Here is a 13,201-nt window from a genome sequence, read left to right as displayed (position 1 = left end):
GTTTGTGAAAGCTGCTCCCAAGGTGGAAAATTTAAGCGCTCAGTAGTTTTACTGTTCAATATGTTTCAGATGAACTGAAAGGCTTCAAATAGACCTTCATTTGGTCTGTTTGTGTTGCCAAGAGCCCATGTTTTATGTATAGCTTGAACTCTGGGGTTTACCGAGACGCAGGCCCTGAGCTTTTATTGTCCCGCTCGGGTCATGAGCACTTGCAGTTGATCAAACGGTAAGAAATCTACATATAAAAACCTACGACCTACAGTGAAATCCCAAACATGTATTTTGTTTTGGTTTAATCTAAATTTGTGTGATTACAAGGATCACTTGAATCTGCGAACTACACATAGTTCGACAGAAGGTTTTTCTCTGAAAGTAACGTGCACACTGAATATTTCTTAACACTTCAGAATGAGGTTGTATCTGTAACTTTGGTTAATGCATTAGCTAACATGAACCAACAGTAGGTCCTCAGCATTTATTACTCTTAGTTTATGTTCATTTGAAGCATTTTCCAATAAATTGTACAATTAAAAGTTGAAACATTAATAGTTGCACAATGACCAACAGAAATGATGTATTTGGCATTAAAGGTGCTGTGTAATTTTCTGGAGGATCTATTGACAGAAATGCAATATAATATACATAGCTATGTGTTCATATGTCTAAAAGACCTTACATGATGAAGCGTTACATTCTTATTACCTTAGAATGAGCTATTTCTATCTACATACACCACGGGTCCCTTTACATAGAATTCACCATGTTGTTTCTACAGTAGCCCTTAAAGGGACAATCTGCTCTACAGAGCGTGCTTCATAAATATGTTATCTCCTTCGGCAAAAAGTGAAAATGTGACGACATCTTAGTCCTGTGTCAGCCACCGTAGTGCTTGGAAGGGGAGGGGTGGAGTGAGCCGTTGGTTGCAATTCACAACCTCACCACTAGCTGCTAAATTTCATACACGGGACCTTTAACTAAGAATAATAAAGATGAATAAATGCTGAAAAACTACATTGCTTTTGTTAGATCATGTTAGCTAATGCATGTTCTAATGTTAACAAATACAACCTTTCTGTAAAGTGTTAATAAATGTTTTATTACACTTTGTTCTGTGTTTTACATCTGATCGTACAGGAATTTCTGAATTCGTATAAATTTGTACAACTTAAACCATACAAAACATAGTATAATTTGACAAAAAGTAATAATGAAGCCCCATCCCATATCTAATTTCATGAGGCAAAAGCAGACTGTGGCAAAGACTAGAAGATGTAAAAATCCATTCAGTACTTAAGTGGAGAAAGTGCAGAGTAAAGAACTGTACATTCGTCTGTATGGTTCTTCAAAGGAAAAGTAATATCATAAAGACATGATAATGTTGATTTAAGAACACATTCATTGTGCATTCTCTCGTCCGTACCATCTCTCTTTCTCTTATAACAAGCAGTAAAGATCTCTGTCCGGAAGGGTTCAATGGGTCAGGGCAGAACTGCTCACCTGTAAACAGGATTGCAGGGACACCCTGAGGTAGAACAGGCTGTTAAAGAGCAGGATCAATATTAACCTGACTTCCATTTCATGCTTGCCCAATTCCAATCAGCTAACAATATACCCGGCCGCTCGTGAGTAAAGGGGAAGGTATCAGAGCCTGAGAAACGCATGAAACACACTCGTTATTTTGTCAGGACAGCTAATGGACTAAGTCAAGCCTTTCGAAAGCAAAGTTTACCACAAACACCTGCAGAAGGTCGAATCTTTGCTCAAAGGGAAGCCAAGCGAGAGCGGAATATTGTATCAAATTCTTCTGCGACGTGGTCAGCCCCATTAAACCGAGGCTGTGCCTCTATTTTCGAAGATCGAAATACGGCCACCAAAAATACATCAAATTACCATGAATCAAATATAATGATGTTGTTTCTGGGGTAGTTAGAACATTTTGCGAATGAACCCACAACATATTTTATGTCCAGCCTTGTCGTTCCGACGAGAAGGAACGTGAAATATGGCTAAAACGCAGCGTGTATTAGAACGCAGACAGGTTCTATGAAAACATGTCATTTTGAATTAAAACAAGCCCTTATGTAGTGACTGCTGTCAACCGTCGGTGCTCTGACATTTCAAAGTAGCCAATTTATCAATCTTTTTGGTTTCTGGCGCTAATAATGGAAAGTTATATATACCCTTAACAGTCAATTCATCCAAATCACCTTCACTGCTCCAGTCACAACGGCAACTGTAGGCCTCTGTTACTGCCGATTCAGCAAAGCGCAAAAACTATTGGACACAGCCTTACCAGACGTGTGTAAGAGGAGCTACTGCTTTACAGAAACATGATTTCTATTTTGTATACTGGTTGTACAATAATAAGAAACCATTTCAAAATTATTTTCAGTTTTTATCAATTTACTACTTATAGATATATGTGTTTAAGTAAAATCATTTTAGTTTCGTTCTGTGAACTAGTGACAACATATCTCCCCAATTATAAAAAAATATGTTATTTTTCCACTGATATGCTGAAAATTAAAGGGGTCCTATGGCACGAATGTGTGTTTTTCTGTGTCTTTGGTGTGTTATAAGCATGTATTAGAAATTGCAGAAATGAAAGTGTGGGAACAAAAGAGTCATTGTAAAAGCGAATGCTCACCCAGACCTGCCTGAAACGCCTCGTGTAGCCACACCCCCACAAATCTACATCAGTTGGTGGTCTGATTTGACTAAGACCGCCCAAATGTAAACGCAAGTAAGGTGGACGTACCTGTCAGTACAATTGAAGAGGAACCTGGTGTTCCAAATATGGTCAGAGGCGTTACATTTCCCTCACACGCTTGCAGTATTCCACCAATCACTACGCACTGTTTACTGGCCAATCACAGCACACCTCGCTTTTCAGAGAGGCGGGGCAAAGAGGAGATACAAACATGCACGGTGTGTGGAAATACAGCATTTTTTAACCTTAAATCCTGTACACACATTGCATTACATCTAAAAAAATCCCCGATAAAATTCGTTTTAGCCGTGTCATATGACCCCTTTCATGTTTAAAAAGCCCAATACAAGCATTCTTACAGAAAAAGGAAAAATTTGATAGAAGCATGGTTTGTGAATATTGAATGGTGAATATTACATTTTAATTTAAGAAAAAGTAGATCAGTGCCTTAAAAAAAAGGCATAACAGTGTTGATTTAAAAAAGCACAACAGTGCTGGTTTCAGAAAAAAAGCATAGGCTACCATCCATCCATCTCTCTCTCTCATTGTGGGGCCACATCTAACTACAGGCAGTCCTTTTCACACGACAATCTTATGCATTATTCCACAGCCTGGGGACCTCAACAAGTTCTCAATCACAGCGGCCCCAGACACCAGTCTGCCGGTCCACAGAGACGCGCTGACAACTTACCAAGGACAGGCAGAAAACCAGTCACCCCAGCAGAACACTGACTGCAGAGATGTGAGGTTATGAACAAATGCATGAGATATTGGGAGTAATACGTCTGAAAGACAGTGGAAATGTAAATATGGAGATGAAACGAAAAACAAAGTCTGTGCTCGTGACATGAGCGGAGGCCACCTGCAGGTCAGGGAACAGCTGGCATGTGTATGTACGAGTGTGTCCGTGTGCGTTCTGGCTCTGACGCACAGTCCATCTGACATGGCTTCAAAACAGTTGGATCGTGTACACAGACGCACTATTACTACCCAAAATGCCACTTGTAAAACGGTTCCATTTGTGTGGCTTTCAGGACAAGATATCGCATTCCTGCTCAAGGTATAACGTTTTCATCATCACATTAAAAAGCACACAATGCAATTGTGGCCAAAAGCACTCCCATACTGTACCTCTGAGACATCCCAGCCTACTCAAAGCAATTGTGTTTTTAGAAGAAATGAGCCTACTGCATGCACAAAGTAAGTTTTCCCACGTGTAAATGGAAATAGTTACTGTAACTACTTTGTGCAAGGCAGAGAAATCGGCCCATTGTACTTGAGAATCAATAGATTCGCCCTTGTTCGGTTAATACACTCCCCTCGTATCTTCTATTCAATTTGACGCCTGGAGGAGAAGCGCCCGCAGTGGTTAATAGTATTGAACCGCTTCTCTTTTAAAGCCTCTGTTGCGTGACACAGAGCCAAATCGACAGCCGTGCGGTGGGCAGCGCCGCGCGATCATACGGGTCAATGAGAAAAAATGCTTGGGAGCAAAATGGCAGAAATGTTAAAAACCACGGCGTGCAATTTTCCTCTCAACAATGTGTGCCGCAAGGATATAAAACCTGCCATAAAGCCCCCTTGCCATGTTCAATTCACAAGGCTCATAAATACGTAACCTATAAAAATGACGATGAACTGTTTCTCGGCTCCGAGTCCAACAGTTGATTTGAGCTTTTCTAATTCGCCTGCGTGTACGCCATTTCGTGAACAATGTTGTCATTGTACGAAATGAAAGTAATTTCAAGGATAATGAGCTGGACTGACAGACTCCAGCAACGTTTTGATTGGCTGTTGGCAGAATTACTGACCATAGTCCTCCAGCGATTTGCACGTGATGTCTAAGTGGGTGGAGCCAAAGGGGTTGCGTATGAATCTCCGCCTCCTTCTGAGGTCATCCTCCCAGTAATCCAGACGCCAGAAGTCGTGCATCTGACTGGAAAGGGGGAAAAGACAGGAACTCCTGTTAGGAATCGGAGAAAAAAATGGAAAGCTGTAATATGTGTACAAAAATGAATACAGGTCTGAAATTACACGAGGGGTTTTAAATGACGGAATTTTCATTTTTGGGTGAACTATCCCTTTAAAACTGTGGAAGCAACTCATATTGTGTAGCACGTTCATACTTGTGCTTTATTTAAAAACATTTAAACGGCCTGAACGTTTAACCCACTTTAACAAAAACCAATCAAACACAAAGAAAACATTATAGTGTTGTACACAATACAATGCAACAGAGAACTCCATTTTGGACGGCACCCAAACCAAAGGTTACACAACAATAGCTGCTAAAATACAGCTGATTTCATGAAGTTCATTAAAGCCACTACTATTAAACCCAGACACGCTTCTGCGTCAGGCCCCTCGGGGTACAAAACAGCAGGGTAAGTCTCCGGCACGCAAATAAATAACAGCAAGCCCCATTAACAAATATACTATCAAATTACAAATATAAATGGCGCGGCTTGCCTCCGTATTTACGGTGTTTTTTAACAAGTCTTGTAAATCAGACTTAAGACCCTCTGTGCAGCCGAGGAGGGGTTTTAATGATGCTCGGGTCTCACCGTAGCCACACCCCGGGCCAATAAACGCCAGACCCCCTCCCACCGCATATGTGCAGATGTGATTAAAATAACGTGCTGAAATATTCATCGAAATGATTCCCAGGGCCCGGAGCGAGGCGCAGAAAATTGCGTTTTTATTCATTATTAATAATAGCGAATTAGAGGCCGTATAAAAGGAAGAAAATGAGAGGCGAGGAGAGGGGTGCGCGAAGAAAACGGCTACGGCATGTGGTAACCATCTTTGTAAATGATTATTCCAACATTAGCAGGGACCTGGGCTAATTTTATTGCTCGCAGCTAATGCAAACCATTAAGGCAAGGGACCAGCATCAGGTTACTAAGTGCAGCTTGTGTCGAGAGCGCTCGGCCTGGAGATGTTTCAAAGGCTTTAACAGAAAGAGAGAGAGAGAGAGAAGAGGAAAAGCAGAATAATACTGCAGCTAATTTACTCCAAAGAGAGTGATGATTGGTGTAATTGGGGGATAGATGACAGCACGGTATGGGACATTCAACAAATTCCACATGTGGTTTGTCTTCATTACAGCTACTCGTGGGGAAATACGCTGTACTGTTTGAGCCATATTCTAATTTCCATCATAAACAGAGACACGAGTCATTAGTCTTTGTTCATATCTTAATGAACACATATCATATCATGTAATACATGGCAAATTTGACCAGGAAATGCCATTTCTGAACAATGCACAGAAATGTCTACACAGAACCCTGCATATATTTAGGATTGTGTGACATGGCTATTATAAGTGTTTCCTCCATATTGTATATTCGAAAAAAGGTCACGGTCTGACGTATCGAACTTCTATTGGCCACAGAAATCAGGTCAGAGTTAGCCAAACTTGAACTTTGGAACGTGGCAATATTTCGAATGAGTTTGTGGCAAGGAACCAAAACTCAAATAACGAATAGAGAAAAAAAACAGTCTCAGCCGGGAGGGCCAGTTCTCCTCAGACACACTGCAGCTGCACTCGGTTACTTTTAAGTCATAGCTACTAAGTAAATGTTTATGATCGACAGGGAGTATAAAAGTACATTTTTATGATTACCAGGAAGAGAATAATGCCACAGTGTCCGGTCTGCTGAATTTGCATGCGTGTGAATGAAAGAATTAGATATAGATACATACATGTATTATGTTGTCATTTTTTGGCTATGACAAAACGAGAAAAAAAAACGTTTATTTTAGGTCAAATATCCCTTTATTTATTTATTTTTAAAATAAAGCCAATTAGAAAATGTACACCAACCGTTCAAAGGGTGAAAACATCAACATTCTTCCAGTAAAATAAACACAGGAATAGAAGCATAAGAATAGAAAGCAACCTTCTCACTTTAACACATGCGGCAACCATTACATGCGATCGGAGGTGCTCACCCCGAGCTATGAATCGCATTGAACGGGCCTCTCTCCACTCTGCCATAATATTGAGTCAGTCTAAACAGATTAAAGTGTTACAGCAGGATCACATCACAAAAGCAGATCCGTGTTGCATGAATATTATATCTACAAATGTCAAAAATCAGGAAGCTCAGGGGACTTAGCCGAGCTCTGACAGCAACACGAGTGTTCAGTCTCAGTTTAACATCAATCAGGAATGTGTGTGTGTGTGGGAAACAAAGCCTGTTTGCATATATGAGCCGCATGCCAAAAGTTCATCATTTGCTGGGGTATGAAATGCCAGCCGGGTATCTGGGGCTTGTCTGTTGTCAGTCTTATACCTCAAGGAACCGCAGACAGAGATGTCAAAAGACATCGGAAGGGCCGAAGTCAACTAAACGACGTTGTAAATGCAAGATTACAGCGTGAAGAAAATGTAAATCCCACCAAGGCGATTACCATTTAATATTATAACCTCCAAAGCTGCCTGCGAGTGGGCGAGGTGGAGCGCGGAGGGGGTTCGGAGAAATCCACGTAGACTTTGAAGACTTTCTTATTTTCCCTTCCCACATTACGTGCAATGATTCTGATTCGGTTTGACAGCGGTATGTCATTTGTGTACGGCATTTCAGACTAAAGCCCAAATATTTTCGTTTTCTTTTTAATAAGGGGCTTAGACGTGCAAACGGAGCGCGGCGGCATTACAATGAGTGATAAACCGGAGGGAACACCGTGGCACCGTTTACACGCCTTCACCCTCTCTTTCCCCTAAAGCATATGCTTTCAGTTTGCCGGTGGTTTCCGCAGGACTGGATGGGGGTCCGGTGATACGTTAAACCCTGCGGTCAACGCAGAGTCAGATTTGGCCTGTGCCGAAAGTGCCATGACGTGAGTTTCCTCACAGAGGGTGGTCCGGTTCGGAGGGCCCCCGAGCAGGGGTCTTCCTCACATAACAGGAGCATTACACACTGGAATCTACTGTGCTGTACTATGAGAGCTGTAACAGAAAATCAAAGAATATCTTTATTTTGACGAATATAATATATTATTTTATATAGTTTTTTTTTACAGTTTCATAAACAATTAACAAAGTCAATGTTGTAAGAGTTGCATTATATAGCAAAATGCCTACCTGGTTCCATGTTAACAAAAGAATAAAAGAGCATTTTCTTCACATTAAGTAGTGGACACTGATAACTGTTTCATCTGAATGGTAATCACTCACCAGAATTAGCTTCCGACACGCTCGACTTTACCAATCGCACATTTCACCATGACAGGCATAAAGGATGGTGAAGGGCCGGCCCTCCTAGAAAGCAGCTCAAATTTATTAGTCACGTCGCCCATCAATCACCCAAATGGATTTCCAAGTGCATTTTAAAAGCTAATCTCCCCACACTGATAACCAAAACTATCAAGCCACCAGCGTGCCACTCATTATTTACAACTGCTTTGGGTCTTATTTTTCTCTAAATGCATCACAAAAGAGCGGTGCCAAAGACGCGCGTATCCCCCCTTTCCTCCGCGCATTGAAAAAACACTCTCCTGGAGCCGAGGAGCGAGAGAACAAGATTTAAAACTGCCGTGTGTCCGTAGGGCATATGTTGTTTGTGAAAGGTTGTAAAAATCTGACAGCCATGATTCAGCCTAAAACGGCAAAACGGGAAATAAAGAAGAGGATAACAATTTAATCTTTTATAAAAAAATATGGCTGTGTTCAGAAGAGGGGAGAGGAGCTCGGTTGAAACGACGGCTGCAGATATGATCTATTGGGCTTTGTGGGGGATTGCGGGAGGCGGATTCCAGAGATGGATAACCCTGTTACTGTGATGTTCCTCAGGGCTTGAGTGTTCAAAGCAAGGAGAGACACCTTTATTGTATATCTTCACGAAGATGCTTCATTTAGGTGTGAGGATACAGTGGTCCTAAAGACACTGACACAAGGGTTCAATCTGGGAGTCTGTTTTGCACCCTTCGTAGTCTCTTTGGTCTACCAGAGGTCATTCATAAGGTTATTCATGAAGTTTATTAAAACAATGGTTTTTAATAAGGGCTGTCAAACCAATTAATCACAATGAATCGATTCCGAAATAAATGTTTGTGTTTATATAATATACATGTGTGTAGCGTGTAGTACAGAATATTTATATGTAATGCACACACATACATATAACAAATATTTACACAAATAAAGTCAATTATATTTAAATATACATGTATAAATATATATATTAATTATCTCATAAACATATACATGTATGTTTGTGTATTTAAATATACATATAAATACACACGCCACACATACAGTAAATTATATAAAAACAAACATTTATTTTGGAATCGGTTAGTTGCGATTAACTGATTTGACAGCACTATTTTTTCAAAATTAAATCTTAAATAGGGGCATTTTTAACAATAAAATGATACATATTTGTTTTAAAATGTCTCAAATCTGAAAAAGCACAAGAAAAACAAGAAATTCAAATATATTTCTTGAAAGCCCAATTCAGTCCGAATAGTCACAATTTCTGACTACAAACAGGTCAGGTCAGGAAGTCAGATAATAAAAAACAGATATGCAGTGTTAATAACATATAACAATAACTACCCAAATATGAAAGGATAACCTGAGTCATAACAAAGATAATTAAATCAAATGTGTTTACAAAATCAAATATAATATTGTCTAACTGTATGACTATGATCGTGAGATGCGGAGAACATTGATGCTAATCCAGATCACTACAGAGAGGCTGTTGTTGTGGCACATACGGGAAAAGGAAACGAAAGGAAAATCCAATAAGGCACCATTATGTTCTCATTAAATGCATCTATTGGGGACATAAATGGGGTGTAATTAGCAAAATGCCAGTAATCAGTGACTGGTCTATGTTTGGTGGGTCTGCTGGCTTTTCTCAGCATCACATAGGCTTTGTGATGTCATAGCTGCCATTCCAAATGTTCGTGACACGAAACACACGCTCGACACTTTCAATGAAGTAATCTCAAGACACATGCTTCTCTGTGTAAAATCGGTGGGGACCAACACTAGTTAACACCAATTTTGTCTATTCGAGCAAAAGGCTTTTAAAAGATGAAGATCATTTCACATGCATTCGAGGTGTTTCTTTAAGATGGAATGAAACTGCAAATTATTTTCGCCCGAGGTAGCTTCTTGCCTTTGAACAAGCCTCATAAAAGGAGGCCTCATGTAATATTTAACAACAGCTTGTGATAAACCGAGCACTAGGATTGGAGTAACGAAATAAAATGCTGAACGTGACATCAAATGATTTAAAGCAATTCAATTTATTTGCTTGCCATTTTGTCACAAGAGATATGGTTCCAACGCAGCTCTGCAACAAAGCACCTCACAAAAGTCCCAATAACCCCAGCCAATGGAGCAGGAAAAATCGAATTCTGTTGATTTTCCTTTGAAATTCACGATCATTTCATGCCCTTTATCCAGAGGTAAATAGCACAGACTTTGAAGTTAAAGCAAGCCAACGTGTAAAGGAATAACACAATTGATAGATACCTAAAGCACTATTCTAAGTCAAAGGAGGTGCATTAGTCAGACATCTTTTTTCAGGTTTGCATCATGAATCACGAAGTATCAAAATAGGAAATGATCCAAAGTGGCACATTCAACAATTATTATTCGTATTATTCCAAGTAATGTCTAGCATACTTTACTAGTTATTTTCTATTATGATGCTTTCAAATGTATGATTCATGACGCAAGCCGCTGTTGGAGCCTTATACTTCACTAACGTTTCAGGGTTGTGTGCACCTGCCTCAATTGAGCATTGTGGTCATTTCACTTCAGGAATTTAAAGCATTCCATCTGGACCTGGTTCACGGGGACGATAAGGTTGCCAAAACGTTTCTGAATACGAGGGAATTATTTACATCAGTGCTGGAAACAATGTGGAAACATGTCATTTGAAGGGCATTCAGGAAAAGAGTCATTTTAATAAAACTCCCATCAGTCTTGAAATGTCAAGCATCATTTGAATCCACTCTTACTCTCTCCTGCTTTGCCTAACCATCTTAAAACGCTCCATCTTTCCTGTAATCCAAACCAACATGACCTGCAAAACTCTAAGAAGGAATGACACCCCAAACAGCGACCGATGAATGCATCTTTCATTAGATACCAAACCGAAATACAGGTACGCTTTCTGCAAGGCCTCTTCGGTAGCAGTAAACATTGCTTTATTTCTCGCCCTCCTCCTTCCCTTGCTGCTATTAAAATTGATAAGCCCTTCAAACACTCCCAATGAGACTGCTTAACCCAGCCGTTCTATCATAAAGTTATTATCCAGTAGCAGACTGTTGCCATTCATCACAAAACAGCCCAAGCTCACCGTTAGTCAAGGGAAACGGCGCCTCCCTTTTTCCCCGCCTTCCAACAAATCAATACATGCCACTGCGCTCTCTCTCTCTACCTCCCTTTCTGTCGACGCAACAAAAGTAATTATTCAAGAGAAAGTGTTGACAATCAATATCACGTCAGGTTAAGTTAAGGTCTGGTGTGTTCCGTGTATGCTGGTCTTCTGTCAGCTATCAACCATAGTGCTGATGTTGACGAAGGGTACGAGCATAACAACAGGACGCTCGTCATTTTACTTTTCTGTTCAGCGCAGCCGAGCTGCAGCAATCAGCACCTGAATTAGGTTTTCTAGCAGCTACTTTAAAGTCCAGGTAATGGACAGTGAAACCAAGCTTTAGCATAGTCAGCTGCGCACCAAAGCGTGGCCTAAAAAATGCTGATTGAAAATCGGTGGACGTCAGCTTTATTAAGTGTGATGTGGGGTTTGGAGTGCTGAGACGAAGTATGTTCGCTTTGCACTGCTAGCATGAACATTTAGTGATGGACAATACAGTAGGTGTGTTCAAAATACAGTTGTGCCAAACTGCTCATGCTATTTTCGTGGTACGCATACTGTGCACGGTACGCACACTTACAGCATGCACTATGAACCGAGAACCCTGTGTGGATACGTGAATCCCACAATGCACTCAACTATAGAAACCATCACAGAAATTCAAATGGCTTCCATTTAAATACCATTACCATTTTTTTAACATCCTTTAAAACATTACAAAATCCCTTTTTATTATTCAAACAGGAATAATCTGCCAGATAACCATCCACCAATAGAATCCATCACATACCATTAGACACCATTATAGTTCCCATTAAAACCAATACAATTCCCATTATAACCATTAAATCCATTCAAGTTTCTATTGTGTTTTGGGCAGGGTTCTATCGTTTTTTTCATCAGGAGCTTTTCAACTAATATGATCATGTGACACTAATAAAGAACACCACTGTTTGAAATGTTTAGCGATGCAGTATGTACATTCTTAAACACAGTTTAACACAGTTCAGTTTTACAGCGACTAGTACACTAGCATTCTATTTCAAAGTATCTGTTAAGATTCTGATCTCCACTGAAAACTATTTGATTCTAATTCCTATTTTTAACTTCATATCCTAAACCGAATTCTGTCATAATTATTAATACATGTAAATGAGCAGAGAAAAATAAACGTATTCAAATCCAGATACTATAAATAACACTGGAAAAAAACTGAGAAGAGAGCGCAAAGGTTTACGACAAGTTAACTGATCGCGACAATAATCCACCTTACGTCTGCCTCCAAACATGAAGCTTTAGAGGACTGAATAACAGCTCGATGACATGCAAATAAATGGCTCCATGATTTTTCAATTTCATAGATTTCTTTTCCGACATTAATTCCGTCTTCTCACTTTGGACACGGCTGAACTTTATAATTCACTGGCGGAGGTCGGAGGTCAACAGGAGAAGGAAAAGAAAATAACTCTGAGGAGAAAAAAATCTGACATCCAATTTTCGACTTGATTTATCAGTGTAAAGCCACAATTGATAGCGTGTCATTACTGGGCTCAAAGCTGTCTGGGAACGTCCTATCAAAGCTTTCTCCCTCTGATTTAGCAGCCTAGATCAATACAACCCTATACTGTTTCAATTTGAGAAGTATTGATTTTCTGACGTCCACTCAATACGGAGGACATTCATCATCAGGCAAGCATAAAGTATGATCGAACCCAAGACTCGCGGGCTGGATTTGGTTATTTGGCTTTCAGCTCATGCGGCCGTTGAAGAATTGCTATGCAGCTTTGCGTCCCTTGGCGTGTCGTCCCTGACGGATTATTCGATTTGATGTTACACAACGGAGAACTTTTATTTATTTATCTAATAACGTGCACAACTCTTTCTCTGGTAATGTTTGTTTTTAGTCACGAGACTAATAGACAAAACACCAACCGTTTCTAGTTATTCCACAAAAAAACCCCAAAGAATCAAAGCAACGTGCCAAAGCATCATGGGAACGTTTGTGTTTTCAGAAGCCTGAACGTGAGAACACGACATGCCGCATTTTTCATCCCAGTATTTGATCATTTTTCACATGTCTCTGGGCTGTAGCACAAAGTAAAAGGAAAAAAACAATTGGCGTGCGTTCATGCTCAAAGAC

At 40.1% G+C, this 13,201-nt stretch overlaps 1 protein-coding gene across 4 annotated transcripts in view; it reads right to left on the bottom strand.

The window, feature by feature from the left end:
- The window catches only part of nbeab (neurobeachin b), a 237,383-nt gene that overhangs the window by 76,374 nt on the left and 147,808 nt on the right, over positions 1 to 13,201 (bottom strand). For 2 of the 4 annotated variants that reach the window (XM_057350789.1, XM_057350790.1), the window contains exon 37: positions 4,522 to 4,673. In XM_057350789.1, the coding sequence (XP_057206772.1) occupies positions 4,522 to 4,673 (152 nt within the window). The remainder of the gene's footprint in view (positions 1 to 4,521; positions 4,674 to 13,201) is intronic. The other 2 variants (XM_057350791.1, XM_057350792.1) reach the window with 1 other exon arrangement.

This window comes from Triplophysa rosa, linkage group LG14 (assembly GCF_024868665.1).
Source record: "Triplophysa rosa linkage group LG14, Trosa_1v2, whole genome shotgun sequence".
NCBI classification, from domain to species: domain Eukaryota; kingdom Metazoa; phylum Chordata; class Actinopteri; order Cypriniformes; family Nemacheilidae; genus Triplophysa; species Triplophysa rosa.
The sequence above is the reverse complement of the archived record's forward strand: the minus strand, read 5'-3'. Positions and strand labels throughout refer to the sequence as shown.